General features: G+C 57.7%; 1 protein-coding gene across 1 annotated transcript; it reads left to right on the top strand.

Moving 5' to 3' along the window:
- Nucleotides 1-2,416: 2,416 nt before the first annotated feature.
- LOC311199020 (multidrug and toxin extrusion protein 2-like) lies at nucleotides 2,417-11,023 on the top strand (the record flags this gene model as incomplete). The annotated part of the gene is made up of 17 exons (XM_084273065.1): nucleotides 2,417-2,524; nucleotides 4,206-4,307; nucleotides 4,629-4,697; nucleotides 5,031-5,179; nucleotides 5,328-5,370; nucleotides 6,059-6,103; nucleotides 6,478-6,575; nucleotides 6,819-6,916; nucleotides 7,237-7,350; nucleotides 7,539-7,606; nucleotides 7,857-7,965; nucleotides 8,052-8,127; nucleotides 8,453-8,522; nucleotides 9,086-9,218; nucleotides 9,564-9,658; nucleotides 9,891-9,972; nucleotides 10,298-11,023. 17 exons carry the CDS (start codon nucleotides 2,417-2,419, stop codon nucleotides 10,531-10,533), a joined length of 1,695 nt encoding a protein of 564 aa, XP_084129191.1. The 3' UTR covers nucleotides 10,534-11,023.
- Between the last annotated feature and the right edge of the window lie 834 nt (nucleotides 11,024-11,857).

Below are 11,857 nucleotides of genomic sequence, written 5' to 3'. Positions count from 1 at the left end.
GGTCTAAGACAACCGAGTTCAACGATGTTATGCTCCAGAGGAATTTGACCCTTCAAATTCTTCTAACTGGTGTTGCAATACTGCTCACATCCAGATTGCTGAGGGCAGCTTGGTGTGAGGCTCGTGGTACCTTTGACCCTCCCCATCTGTCTGGGGGCTCTGGCAGATGAGCGCTGCCAAATCGTGCTGGGCAGCTGGCAAGGTCCCATCCATCGTGCGGAGGACACATGGTGGGGGAGACCTCAGCGCACCCACACTCATCAGATCAGTTCTGGGGTGTGTGTTCTGCTGCTTCCCAGCAAGACTGGGATATGGATGTGACCTCAGGAAGGCAAAACGGCTCTTCTGAAGGCAAACACAGTTGGTTTCAAACAGCAGCAGCGAACACGAGAAGGGGGGGTGTCAATCACAGCCCATCTGTGGGGGTTTGGCTCTCTGGAGGCTGCCCAGCCCAGTGCCAGGCTCCCTGGGGCTGGGGGGTAACACTTCCACACTAAGCCGTTTCAAAGCTCCCCCTATTCCTTCCGAAGTCCTTGCCCCCAGGTTTCTGATTCTCTCCCTCCTCTTTGCCAGCCCTGGGTATTGATCTCAGCAGGGTCACAAGGAAACTTCAAAGGGACTCACACTTGCACTGCTGCTCGTTGAGGACCACAACCAGCACCATCTGAGCCTCATCATTTCCCCTCCTGCCTCTACACCAGGGTGAGAAAGGCCTCGAGTCCCTGAAACATCTGCACAAGAATCAGACTTGAAGTGTCTGTGTCCAAAAACATTGGCCCAGGACACTGCTGTTCTGCAGGTCAGTTTGCTCCTCTCCTTTCCTGTGCTGGAGAGAAGCAAAATGGTTACTGAGCTTAGCCTGGGCCTGCTGCAAAGCTCACCAGACCCTGGGCAGCCAGGGCAGGTCACGGTGATGTGAACACCACCAAAGGACCAAGAAACTGGTGCAAAGTTGAAAGAGGCTCCAAAAGTTTACATTGAACTTTACATCGTTCTTCCCTCACTTGTGAGGAGGACTCGGTGATCTGAGAATAAAGTCCTCTGGTTAAACTGAAACACTCGTTTCTTGAAGAAACGTCTCCAGGTAAATTTTGCAAGTTGCTCTTTCCCCTCCTTGATTACCACAGGAATCAGGAGGACCTCCAGACCAGACTGCAGCAGCAGCAGCAAGCACTCTTCTGTCCGGATGTACCCTGATGTCATCATGGCACATAAAATACGTGCCTGTGACTCACCACTTGCACCACACAGTTTGTCATGATGTCACATTATACCCGAGGGAGAAAGAGGGTAAGTGAAACATTAACGAGACTTTACATTTCTGAGTGGTGACACAGCAACTGTAGTGTGCACTGAGGCACCATTTAAACAGCTGTAAAACCAAGCCCCACTTTCCACTGTAATTTTCCGTGCATTAGGAATAGATTTGGTTACAGCTACCTGGTTACCAGCTCCTGCACTTAGGTAGGATTTCACTCCAGCAACAACTCAGCTCCCACCCAAACCAGAGCGCCGTGTCCTGGGCAAACACAGCCACGGGTACCCCAGCGCACACCTCGGATCTGGCAACTCCCCTTCAAACATCCCCACTGCAGCTGGGCTCCAGGCTGGGTGGGAGTCTCTGGTCTGGAAAAGCGATTCCCAGGTTGTCTTGGTGGTGGCTGGATGGAGGAGGCGGGGAAGCTGCCCAGAACCAGCTGTTCCCGCGTTATCATCCTGGAGGGTGTGCTGAGATGTCCCTGCCTTTGATAGACAAATGTTGGCTCAGGAAACTTGTGTCCTCCCGTGTGTGGCCTTGGGACATGCTGCCAGTGCAGGGCCCACAGCCAGCACGTGGTGGGGGGTCCCAAGCCTTCACCCCACTAGAAGATTCCCAGTGCACAGTGCCTAGAGTGGGGGTCTCTGTCCCTCTGTGCTCCCCTGGTTCCCAGTCAACATCCCATGTGGGATCCTCGGGGGGGTCCCCACCCCATACCATCTAGTAGGAGGGCTCTAGGTGTCAGTTAACAAAGCAGGGAGGGTCCCTGCCCCCCTCACAGCAGGACCTCAAGTCCCCAGCCAGCACAAGCAGGGGGTGCCCCCACCCCCAAAGCTTCACGGTGGGCTCCAGCCCTGACCAACATGTGTGTGCGGGGGTGTGTGTGAGGGGGGGTGTGAGGGGGCGTGTGCAGTCCCCAGCTCCCGCCTCCCCACGGCAGGGGTTCCTCCCCTCCAGCCCCATGGCCTGAGCGCATGGTCCCGCTCCTCGGGCGACGGAGGGTCCCCAGCCCTAAACCGGTGCATAGAGGGGACGCTGTCCTCGCCCTCCCGCGCAGTCCCGGCCTGCACCGCCCACAGCCGGCAGCCCCGGGGGCGGGGAGGCGGCCCCGGCCGTGCCCATAAGCCGTGCGGGAGGCGGCGGCGGCAGGCGCGGGCTATGGCGGCGGCAGACGCGGCAGCGCGGTGCTGTCGGGGCGTCCGGAGCCTCCTGCCCGTGGGTGCCCGGCGGGAGACCTACGAGCTGGCCCGGCTGGCGGGGCCGGTGGTGAGAACCGGGAATGGGGAAGGAAGGAGGGGGGAAGGACAGGGATAGGGCGAGGGGGGGGTGTGGGGGTGGGAGCCCAGGCCACCTCCCGCCGAAGCGGGGCTGTGAGCCGCGGGACTCGGACGAGAGAGGACCACGGGAGAGACCGAGGAACCCTGGAGCCCCAGCCGGCACCGGGAGGGCGTGCGGGGCGGGCTGAGCCCGGCCCGGCCGCGCCACCACCGCTTCATCCCCCTCACGGCTCCGCGGCCGGGGTTTCGGCTCTTCCCCGCCGGCCCGGGCAGGGGCCAGCCCTGTCCTTCCCTCCCGCAGCCCTTCCCTACTAACCTGAACGCACAGCCAGGATGAAAACGCTGCCGTTCACTCCTTAATTGTCATCCCAGCGCTTCTTCTTTGCCCCAGGAGTTGCTGTCCAGCAGGACCTGGCTTTGAGAGGGGAGTGATGGGCACGGGGTGGGGGATAAACTCCCAAACGGCTGCGGGAAAGCAGGCGGCAGCCCTTAGCAGTGCCACTTGTGCCAAGGGAAGTGTCCCCCCCACCGCCCTGGGCTAAATCCGTTAACACGTGAAGTTCTGTGATTTGCATCTCAGTCATTAAATAAGTACAGACTGATGAACTTTTTGGAGGCGCCCTCCCTGACATCAAAGCAAGTGACCTGCTGCGACCAGGCAGCAGAGGAAGTACAGCCAGGTTTCAGTTCCTGTAGTTTCAGCCCTTCGCTCTGGCCCCACAGCTGTGGCACTTGTGGCACACCGCTTTGGGGACAGATAACCCCAAACCTGTCATCCCTTAATGCTCCTTTCACGCCAAAGAGTTGTGGAGGTACAGACCCCCCCCCCACACACACACACCTCCTGTGGGAATTACTCACAGCAGCAGCTTGACCATGCCCAGGCCTGGCAGAAGGGCTGCGTGTGTCTTCAGGCAGCGATGGGAGGTCTGGAGAGGAGAAGGTTTTGTGCTGTTCTTCCTCTGGCCCCGCAGCAGCTTGTTCTCCCAAAGCACTGGGATCTGGGTGGAAAGGAACATGAGACCCTGGTCATGGTGCCCAGCCATGCCCACCCTTTGGTGGGTAGAACCACTCCTTAGCATCTGGTCCTAGCTGAGCCGTGACTCCAGGCCTCGGATGCCTGTAGAGGCACCATCCTCTTGCCAAGGGGAAATGAGGCCTGGAGTGCAATCCCTGCATTGTTAAGCCTGGCCGTAGCCCCTGGCCAGGAACAAGCAGGCTGGGCTTGGTGCCTCTCCAGGAGGAGAGGACGTTGTGGTTTGGGAGGAGACTTTTCCACAGATGCACAGAAGTGTGGAAAAGCAGCGGGGCTTCTCTGTTTTCCCTCTCTGTGCATCTTTCACCCTGGAAAAGAGGATTTCCAGTGAAGCCATTAAGCCCCACGTAAACAAGGTTGCCTGGCAGATTGGCTGCGTGCTGCCACAGGTACAGGCCTGCTTTGAAAGGCAAACCCACTGAGAGCCCGTGTGAGTCCTGGAGCAGGCTCCTCTGCCCCAGCAGTGCTGGTGAGCAGAGCAGGGATGGGTTCCTGGGGCAGCAGAGCCTCAAGGCGAGGCGCTGCAGTGACACCGGGAAGGCAGACCGTTCATAGTCCAACTCCTGGGGGAGGGGTGGTGTTCCTCAAGTCCTAATGAGCCTTCATCTCATCTCTTTTCTTCCTCCCATCCTAGTTCGTTGCCCAACTGCTGGGGCTCCTTATCAGCGTGGTCAGCTCCATCTTCTGTGGCCACCTGGGGAAAGCTGAGCTGGATGCTGTGACCCTGGCTGTGTCTGTATGTATTACTCTGATTTAAAACATACCCATTGTGAACCACAAAACAACCCCAACCCCCCAAACCTGTAGGAATTAATATGCAAGGACCCTGTGATCTTCCAGATAGTCACCCCTTGCTAAAGGATCCTTTTCCACACCAGAGGAGGGAAGAGGCTGTTTGGGTAACAGGAAATTGTTATTCTGAGAAACAGAGAAGGGCTGGAAAGTTCCCAAAAACCCGTGGCAGGACTGTCTGCCCCCAGCTGGGAGGAACACAGTGATTTGGGCCAGGTTTCCTGTCACCCTCCCTGGCAACCAAAGTCCCCCATCTCTCCTCCAGGTTATCAATGTGACAGGCATCTCCATCGGCTCTGGATTAGCTTCAGCATGCGACACGCTGATGTCCCAGGTGGGTAGCAGCTCCCTTCTTGTGTCTGGCAGGGTTCAGTTGGTGGTGTCTCACCCCTGTGCAGTGGGATTTGGGCACAAAGGGTGGGAGGAGGGCAGCTTCCAGCCAGCATGGGGCTACAGGTGTGCAGGCTGGAGCCTGCTCCTCCCTGCAGCTCTCCCAAAGAGCCCAGGGTCATACCTGGGACCTGCTTTCCACCCGGGAGCAGCTCATACCCAGCCAGCCAGGCATTAATGTGTGGGAAATGCATTTAATCAGCCTGCTGCCTTTGAGCATCTTCCCAGCTGCTTTGGTTCCCTGTAAGGCTCACCTTGGTCCTCTCTCCTGACTCAGACATACGGTGGCAAGAACCTGAAGCAGGTGGGCACCATTCTGCAGCGGGGGATCCTCATCCTGCTGCTCTGCTGCTTCCCTTGCTGGGCGCTCTTCGTCAACACCGAGCGGATCCTCCTGCTCATCAGACAGGACCCCGAGGTCTCCAGGTCAGGGGAGGGGGATGGAGCCCTTCTGGATCAGGGTGGCTTGCCACAGAGCGTTGAAATCAAGGCTCTGCAGAGCTCGTGTGCAACGCTGCTTGGCTTGGCTCCTGCTTTGCTGGATCATTAACTGGGGAACCAACTCTCTTTCCAGGTTAACTCAGGTCTACGTGATGATCTTTATTCCAGCGCTTCCTGTAAGTTGCTGCTGAAGCTGTTAGAAGCTCCATGTCCCTCAGTGATGTTTGGGGAAAGGAGGGAGGCTCTTTGCTGCATGGGTCATGAGGCAGCATCGTTTAGGATTTTACAACGTGCCCCTTATCTTGGGCCTTTGACAGGTGTGCACTGGCCAGCAGCTGCTGCTCCAGCAAACATGCACTCTTTCATCTTGCTGTGCAAAGGCTTTTCCTGCACAAGTAGCTGGGGATGGACATTGGAACCTGGGGCTCCAGGGCTGGCACTTCGCTCTGAGATAAAGCTGCAGCCGGCTGCTCCACAGGCACATAGCTGCTGGACACTGGCTCTGAAGAGACTCCTCTGAGAGCCTGGGAATGGGTGGCTGTAGGTTAATGCCTTCTTCCAAGGTTTCCAGGCTGTCTTGTGCTGGTGAGGAAGCACAGGGGAGCTGTTATTTGGAGAATGGTCTCTCTTCCCAGTGGGAATGGGAGGTGCCTTTAGTTACTCTTGGCTTGAGCACAGCCAGCGCTGGCAGAAGTCGTGCTTCAGCTGGAGCACAGGAGCAGGGTGTCAGGCAGCGTGCCTGGCTGGGGCACCCTGGGAAGATGGTGAGATGACTTGAGGGAAGGATTTACCTGTGAGAGTTATGGTATCTGGCTGTCAACCACAGTGCAGTGGGGCTGATGCAACGAATCCTGACTTTTACAGGCGGCATTTCTGTACCAGCTGCAGACAAGATACTTACTCAGCCAGGTACCGTATCACCAACCAGGCTCTGGGCTGTGGGCTACAGGTATGCCTGGGAACAGGGATAAAGTTGGGGAACCAAAGTTCATCCTGTCCCAGGGAGAGGGGAGGATGCAGAGCCCTCGGGCATCCCTGCGGGGCAGGGAGAGCTCATGGGAACCGCCCTCCTCTCACCCATTTCCCCACTGCTACCTCCCAGCTCCTGAGCCCTGCATGCTGCCTCCTGCATGTCTAACACCCAGTGGAGCTTTACCTAAGTCAGGAGCTGCCTCCTTGGTTTCCTCCTGGGGCGCTGATGAAGGGTCTCCCTTGTGTCTGCTGGAGTGGGGGCTTGGACAGTGCTGGGGGAGGAAACTCCAAAGTCTTTCCTTGGCTTCCAGGCGATCATTTTGCCTCAGGTGTTGACAGGGATCGCAGCCAACATCCTCAATGTGGCCATGAACGCCTTCTTCCTCTATGCACTGGAGCTGGGCATGGTGTAAGTGTGAGCAGAGGTGGTGACAGCCTCTCTCCGGGTGCAGGGGCTTGCTCAGGGGTGTCTTGGGTGCCTGGTTCTGCTTCCCTCTGCTCCCCCAGCCAACCACCCTGGAAAGGTGAGGCTGGGGAGCTCTACCCTGTATCTGCAGCAAGGCTTGTATGGGTGGCACCGGGTCTCTCCTGCTGTTGCAGAGGAGGTGGTGGAGGAGAACATTGTTTGAAATCTGCCTGTCTCTTTCCCCAGGGGCTCTGCCTGGGCTAACACTGTCTCTCAGTACACCCAGGCCATTCTCCTCTTCCTTTATGTGTGGTGGAAGAAGATCCACGTGGAGACCTGGGGAGGTACTGTTCATGGCTTAATCCTTCAAAATACTGGTATTTGGCACTGTTCCCAGCCCCCATGGTGTGGGGCTGACTGGGATTACCGTCCCCTCGCAGCAGGTAGATGCTGTATCACAACCCCAAGGCCTTACTGTAGCCCCAGGTACTTTCTTGTTGATCACCCTGGCTCAGGAATGCACCATGGTGCAGCCAGACAAGGCTGATGTCCTGGGACCTGCGGCTTGTGGTGGTTGTCCTCAGTGTCCAGAAGATCATATGGCTCCCCTTTGGTGGAGAAGAGCAGGAACACACCTTCATTCTGCTTCACCTTCTCATGGCAGGTTGGACCAGGGACTGCCTCCTGGACTGGGGCTCCTTCATCCGGCTGGCCGTGCCTGGCATGCTCATGATGTGTATTGAATGGTGGACCTTCGAAATCGGGAGTTTCTTGGCAGGTGAGTCCAAACCCTCTGCTTCAGGAGGTCATCCTCCAGCCTGCTCTGGTGGCTGCTGCTTCAGCGTGTCCCCAGAGCATGTCCTGCCATCGCCTGCAGGGTTGGTTCAGCAGGGTGCAGATCTGTTTGATGGGGACCCTGTAGTCACTGCCTCTGACCTAACACGGGACGTGATGAATCTTTTCCAGGGCTGCTCAGTGTGGTGGAGCTGGGTGCACAGTCCATCATCTACGAGCTCTCCTCTGCAGCGTACATGGTAAGGGCAGGGTGTGTTAATCCACTATCAGCCTGGGAGGATGCCCCAAACGTTGGCTGGGGAGGGAAGGAGGAGTCGGTATCGGGCGTGTGATGACTCTCAGGCCTGTGGTGTAGCTGCACATCCAGGGGTGTGCTGCAGGTCCCTTTACAGCAGCAACACCAATGTTCCCCAAATTCCCCACCAGCAAAGAAGAAAGTTGCCACGGGCACTATTGCCTCTCACCTCCTCCTTGTCTTCTGCTACTCAGGTGCCTCTGGGCTTCAGCGTGGCCGCGAGTGTCAGAGTGGGCAATGCCTTGGGGTCGGGAGATGTGATGCAAGCCAAGACCTCCTGCATCACTGCACTGCTGTGCACAGGTCAGCCCAGGTCTTGCAGAGCAGAATAACAGAGTAGGACTTGCTATCCTTTGGGCAGGGCACTTGACTGTTTCTTTTTCTTCCAGAAATTTTTGCTGTGGTGGTTGCAACATTACTGGGAACCCTGAAGGATGTGGTGGGATACATCTTCACCAGTGACAAGTGGGTTAACAGCTTTCTTCTATGTATTCTTACCTTCCTGGAGGGTGGGATTCATGTCGCAGGAGCTGCTGACAGAGTTCATAAACCTCCACCTGGCAACCATGTTCCTCAAAAGTCCCTCCCCACTGCCCAGTGTCACTGGGCAGCGTGGATGCTGCTGACACTGGGACACTACCATGGTGGTACCCAAGCTGCACATCTCCCCTGAGGTGTCATGGGCTGGGATCAGGCTCTGCAGCTGAGTGAGGCAGACGTGTCTGAACCAGAGTCCTTTGGGCCCAGAGCCTGCTGCTTTCCCTGATCAGTACGTCCATCTTCCCAACAGGGAGATCGTTGTCTTGGTGTCCAAAGTGATGATCATCTTTGCTCCATTCCACCTGTTTGATGCAGCAGCAGTGAGTATTCCAGCACATGAAGCAATCCCTCTCTGCAGGCTGGGGTGCGATGGGGAGTGCAAAGCTGCCTCTAGCTTGCTCCTGACCTGTTACAATGACACAGAGAAGCAAACTGATAAACTGCCAAAGCAGCTGCTTGTGTTACCTGCAGCACCTCGGTGTCCCCTGTGCTTGTACTTGCCCACGGGCATCACTGCAGAACAACCCCGATCTCCCTCTTTAAGGCTTCAGCTTCTTACTAGCTTGTCAGAGCAGCACAAGCGAGCAGCAGGGTGTGCAGAGCAGTCAGGTACTCACAGCATCGTGGCAGTGCTCATACAACATCCAGCACAGCCATCCCAGCCTGTTTCCTCCTGTCGTGCTGCTGCTGCCGTGCGGGTCAGCGCCCGCTCTGTGCTGCTCCGCACCCGGAGCGAGAGGAACCCGGCACCGTGCGCTCCGTGATGGGGCTTCGCTGCCTCTCGGTGCCGTGGGACAGCACAGTGGGTTCCCCAGGGCTGGGGTTGTACCCCCCCCTGTAGCACACAGTCCCACGCAGCGATCCCTCTGCCTGCTTTCCTTAGGCGACCTGCGGCGGCGTGCTGCGGGGCACAGGGAAGCAGAAGATGGGTGCTATCGCCAACGCCATCGGCTACTACGCCATCGGCCTGCCCATCGGCATCTCCCTGATGTTTGCAGCCAACATGGGGGTGTTAGGTACGTGTGTCCTCTGTTTGGCATGGGGGTGCTGGTGTTGCGTGAGCTGCCGGCGCTGCTGCCCCTGGGCTGGACCCTGCGCTGGGAAGCTCAGCCCTGGGACTTGTGCTTGGATCTTCCTTTGTGTCCGTGGGGCTGGGTCGCACACCGTTCAGCTGAGGTGGGCTATGAGTAGCCTCCATCAGTGTCCCAATAAATCCAGGCTCACTCCCAGCATAGGACCCCCCCCAAGGAGCTGTTTCCTCTCACTGTCCCTCTTGGGCAGCTCTCCCATCAAGACTGGGTTCTCGGGCATTTTGGCAGTGGCCAGTGAAAGGGCTTTTCTCACCCTCTCCATCTCTGCAGGCCTCTGGGTGGGCATGGTCCTCTGCATCTCTCTGCAAGCCCTGTCCTTCTCAGCTTTTGTCATGCGCATGGATTGGAAGAAAGCTGCTGAAGAGGTGAGTCTTGTGCCCACTGTAGTAACTGAAGAGGTATTCCACTGAGTTCCTACCCCAGTACAATGCCACAGCCCTCTGGGAGGAGGGAGAAGTGAAATGGGATCTGTTACTCCCTACAGTGCGGGAACAATTCGGTGCTGAGCCCGATTGTTTTGGGAGGGCGGAGGTTCAGGTTGCCTTGGCCAGACAGGACACCCTTACTCTGAGAAGAGCAACTCTCCTGTGTTTTCAGGCTCAGGTCCGAGCTGGACTGAAAAAACAACTGGAAGATGTGAGCTCCAATGGCACAGCTGCTAACAAAACATCTGCTCTAGGTATGTACAACAGGGAGGGAGCCCAGAATCTCCACCCAGCCCATCCTTTTCTTGGCAGTCATGGCAGCTCCATCAGGCCCAGACAGCTAGAAGGGGTCTGGTGCTGGTCCCAGGCAGCAGCGATTCTCCTGTACCCCATTACTTGTGACCATCCTGGCTGCTCCTGCCTGGACTGCCAACCTGTGTCTGCTGCCAGCAGGACCAGAGTCCCTGAGCCTTGGGAAGGGACCCTCAGGACTGTCACTAGTGCTTGTGCAGCGCCGCAGCAGGATGCCCTGGCTGGGCAGCTCAGCTCCCCTGCCACACTCACCTCTCTGCTGCACAGATTACGTCTCCGTTGACACAGACACCATGGACACTGTGGTCCTTCCTGAGAGCATCGTGGGAGGCGAGAGGCAACCTGACCACCAGCTCATCACAGAGATGGAACCTGCTGCCATCCCTGCTCCTCCCTCCGTGGCATGGAAGGCACTGATTGTCCGCCGGGCACTGGCTGTTGGTGCTGCCATCGCTGTCCTGCTGGTGGGCATACTGGTCCGGCTCCTGACTGGCAATGGCTAGAACCAGCGAGACTGGGGCCCTGTGCACAGAGCGGGAGGGCACGTGGTAATGTCCCAGGAGGATGCTGCAGGGGAAGGAATTCCCCCCACAGTTACTTGTAGAGTCCCTTCGCTCGGTTTCTGGTTAACTCCCAATGTTCTATCCCACGCGCAGAGTTCTTACAGGGGGTGAGGATGTGACACCTGGGAAAGAAGTGCTTGAGAAGTGGTCCCTCTCCTGCCCCACACTGGGATGTCCCTTGGAGCAGGCAGGAGTGTATTCTGAGGCTGGCCTGGGAAGGAGACAGGGATCTTGTGCTGCTGCCCTGCTTCCTGCTCCCCGGGGCATCTGTCTGACTAGCTTGCTAGCAGCAGGGGCTCTTGCTGCCCTCAGCACCAGCCTGTTCCAGCGTCACGGCCAGGCAGAGCCCACTTGCTTCTGCTGCCACAGCACAGAGCAAGGTGGGTTTTGCTGGAAGATGGTTGACTCCTGAGTGCTGCTGGGGCGTTGGGTGCTGGCCGCTGGCCCTGCTCTCCCTGCTGCATGGCAGGCACAGGGCCTAAAGTAACTCCTCTTTGCACTTTTGTAAGGTGGGATTTTGATACAATAAAGCTTTCTGAGTAAACATCAGGCTGTTAATGTGGCATGAGTGTGACCCCGGCCATTGGCACACTCAGCTCTCAGAGGGGAGCCAGGGGTCAGGTTTGTGCACCATGGGCAGCTTACACAGGGCACAGCCTCAGCACACTGGCCTTGCAGTTTGGGGCTGGCCATGGGTCTAGTTGCAGCCAGGGGCTTATTCCAGCTAGGTTTACAGAACAGGCTGCTCCCCTCGGCTACAAGCAGGGTCTGGGCACCTCAACTGCTCCCATACCCCTTGCCAAGCCACGGGGAGGAGGGTGATGTAATGCACAACCCCATGGCATCATCCCGAAACTGCCCCAGACCCAGCGCGGGCTCTTACCTGTGTCTGTGCAGCAGTCAGGGCACTGTGGTGACACAGGCTCAGGTGCTGGAGGTCAATGCCACATAGAGCTGGTGCACTGCCCATCTCTGCCACCCCACAATACTCCTGGCATGGGGTGCTGGTCACCTGTGGGCTGGGAAGGGAAAGACAGGAGATAAAGGAGCTTGAAACAGCTCTCCACCCTGACCACAGCAGCCTCTGCCCAGCTGTGGGAGGATGTGGCAGACTGTGCCCTGCTCAGGGTCCAGGTAGCTTTGGGGTGGAGGGACGGAGCCTGGGGAGAGGAGGAAGCCTGCCTTGCTCTGTGCCCCAGGAGCTACCCCATCCCACCAGAGCCCACCTCCTCTACACAGGAGAGAGTCCACACCAGCACAACAG

This window comes from Gallinula chloropus (genome assembly GCF_964237585.1).
Source record: "Gallinula chloropus genome assembly, chromosome: 19".
NCBI lineage: Eukaryota > Metazoa > Chordata > Aves > Gruiformes > Rallidae > Gallinula > Gallinula chloropus.
The sequence above is the reverse complement of the archived record's forward strand: the minus strand, read 5'-3'. Positions and strand labels throughout refer to the sequence as shown.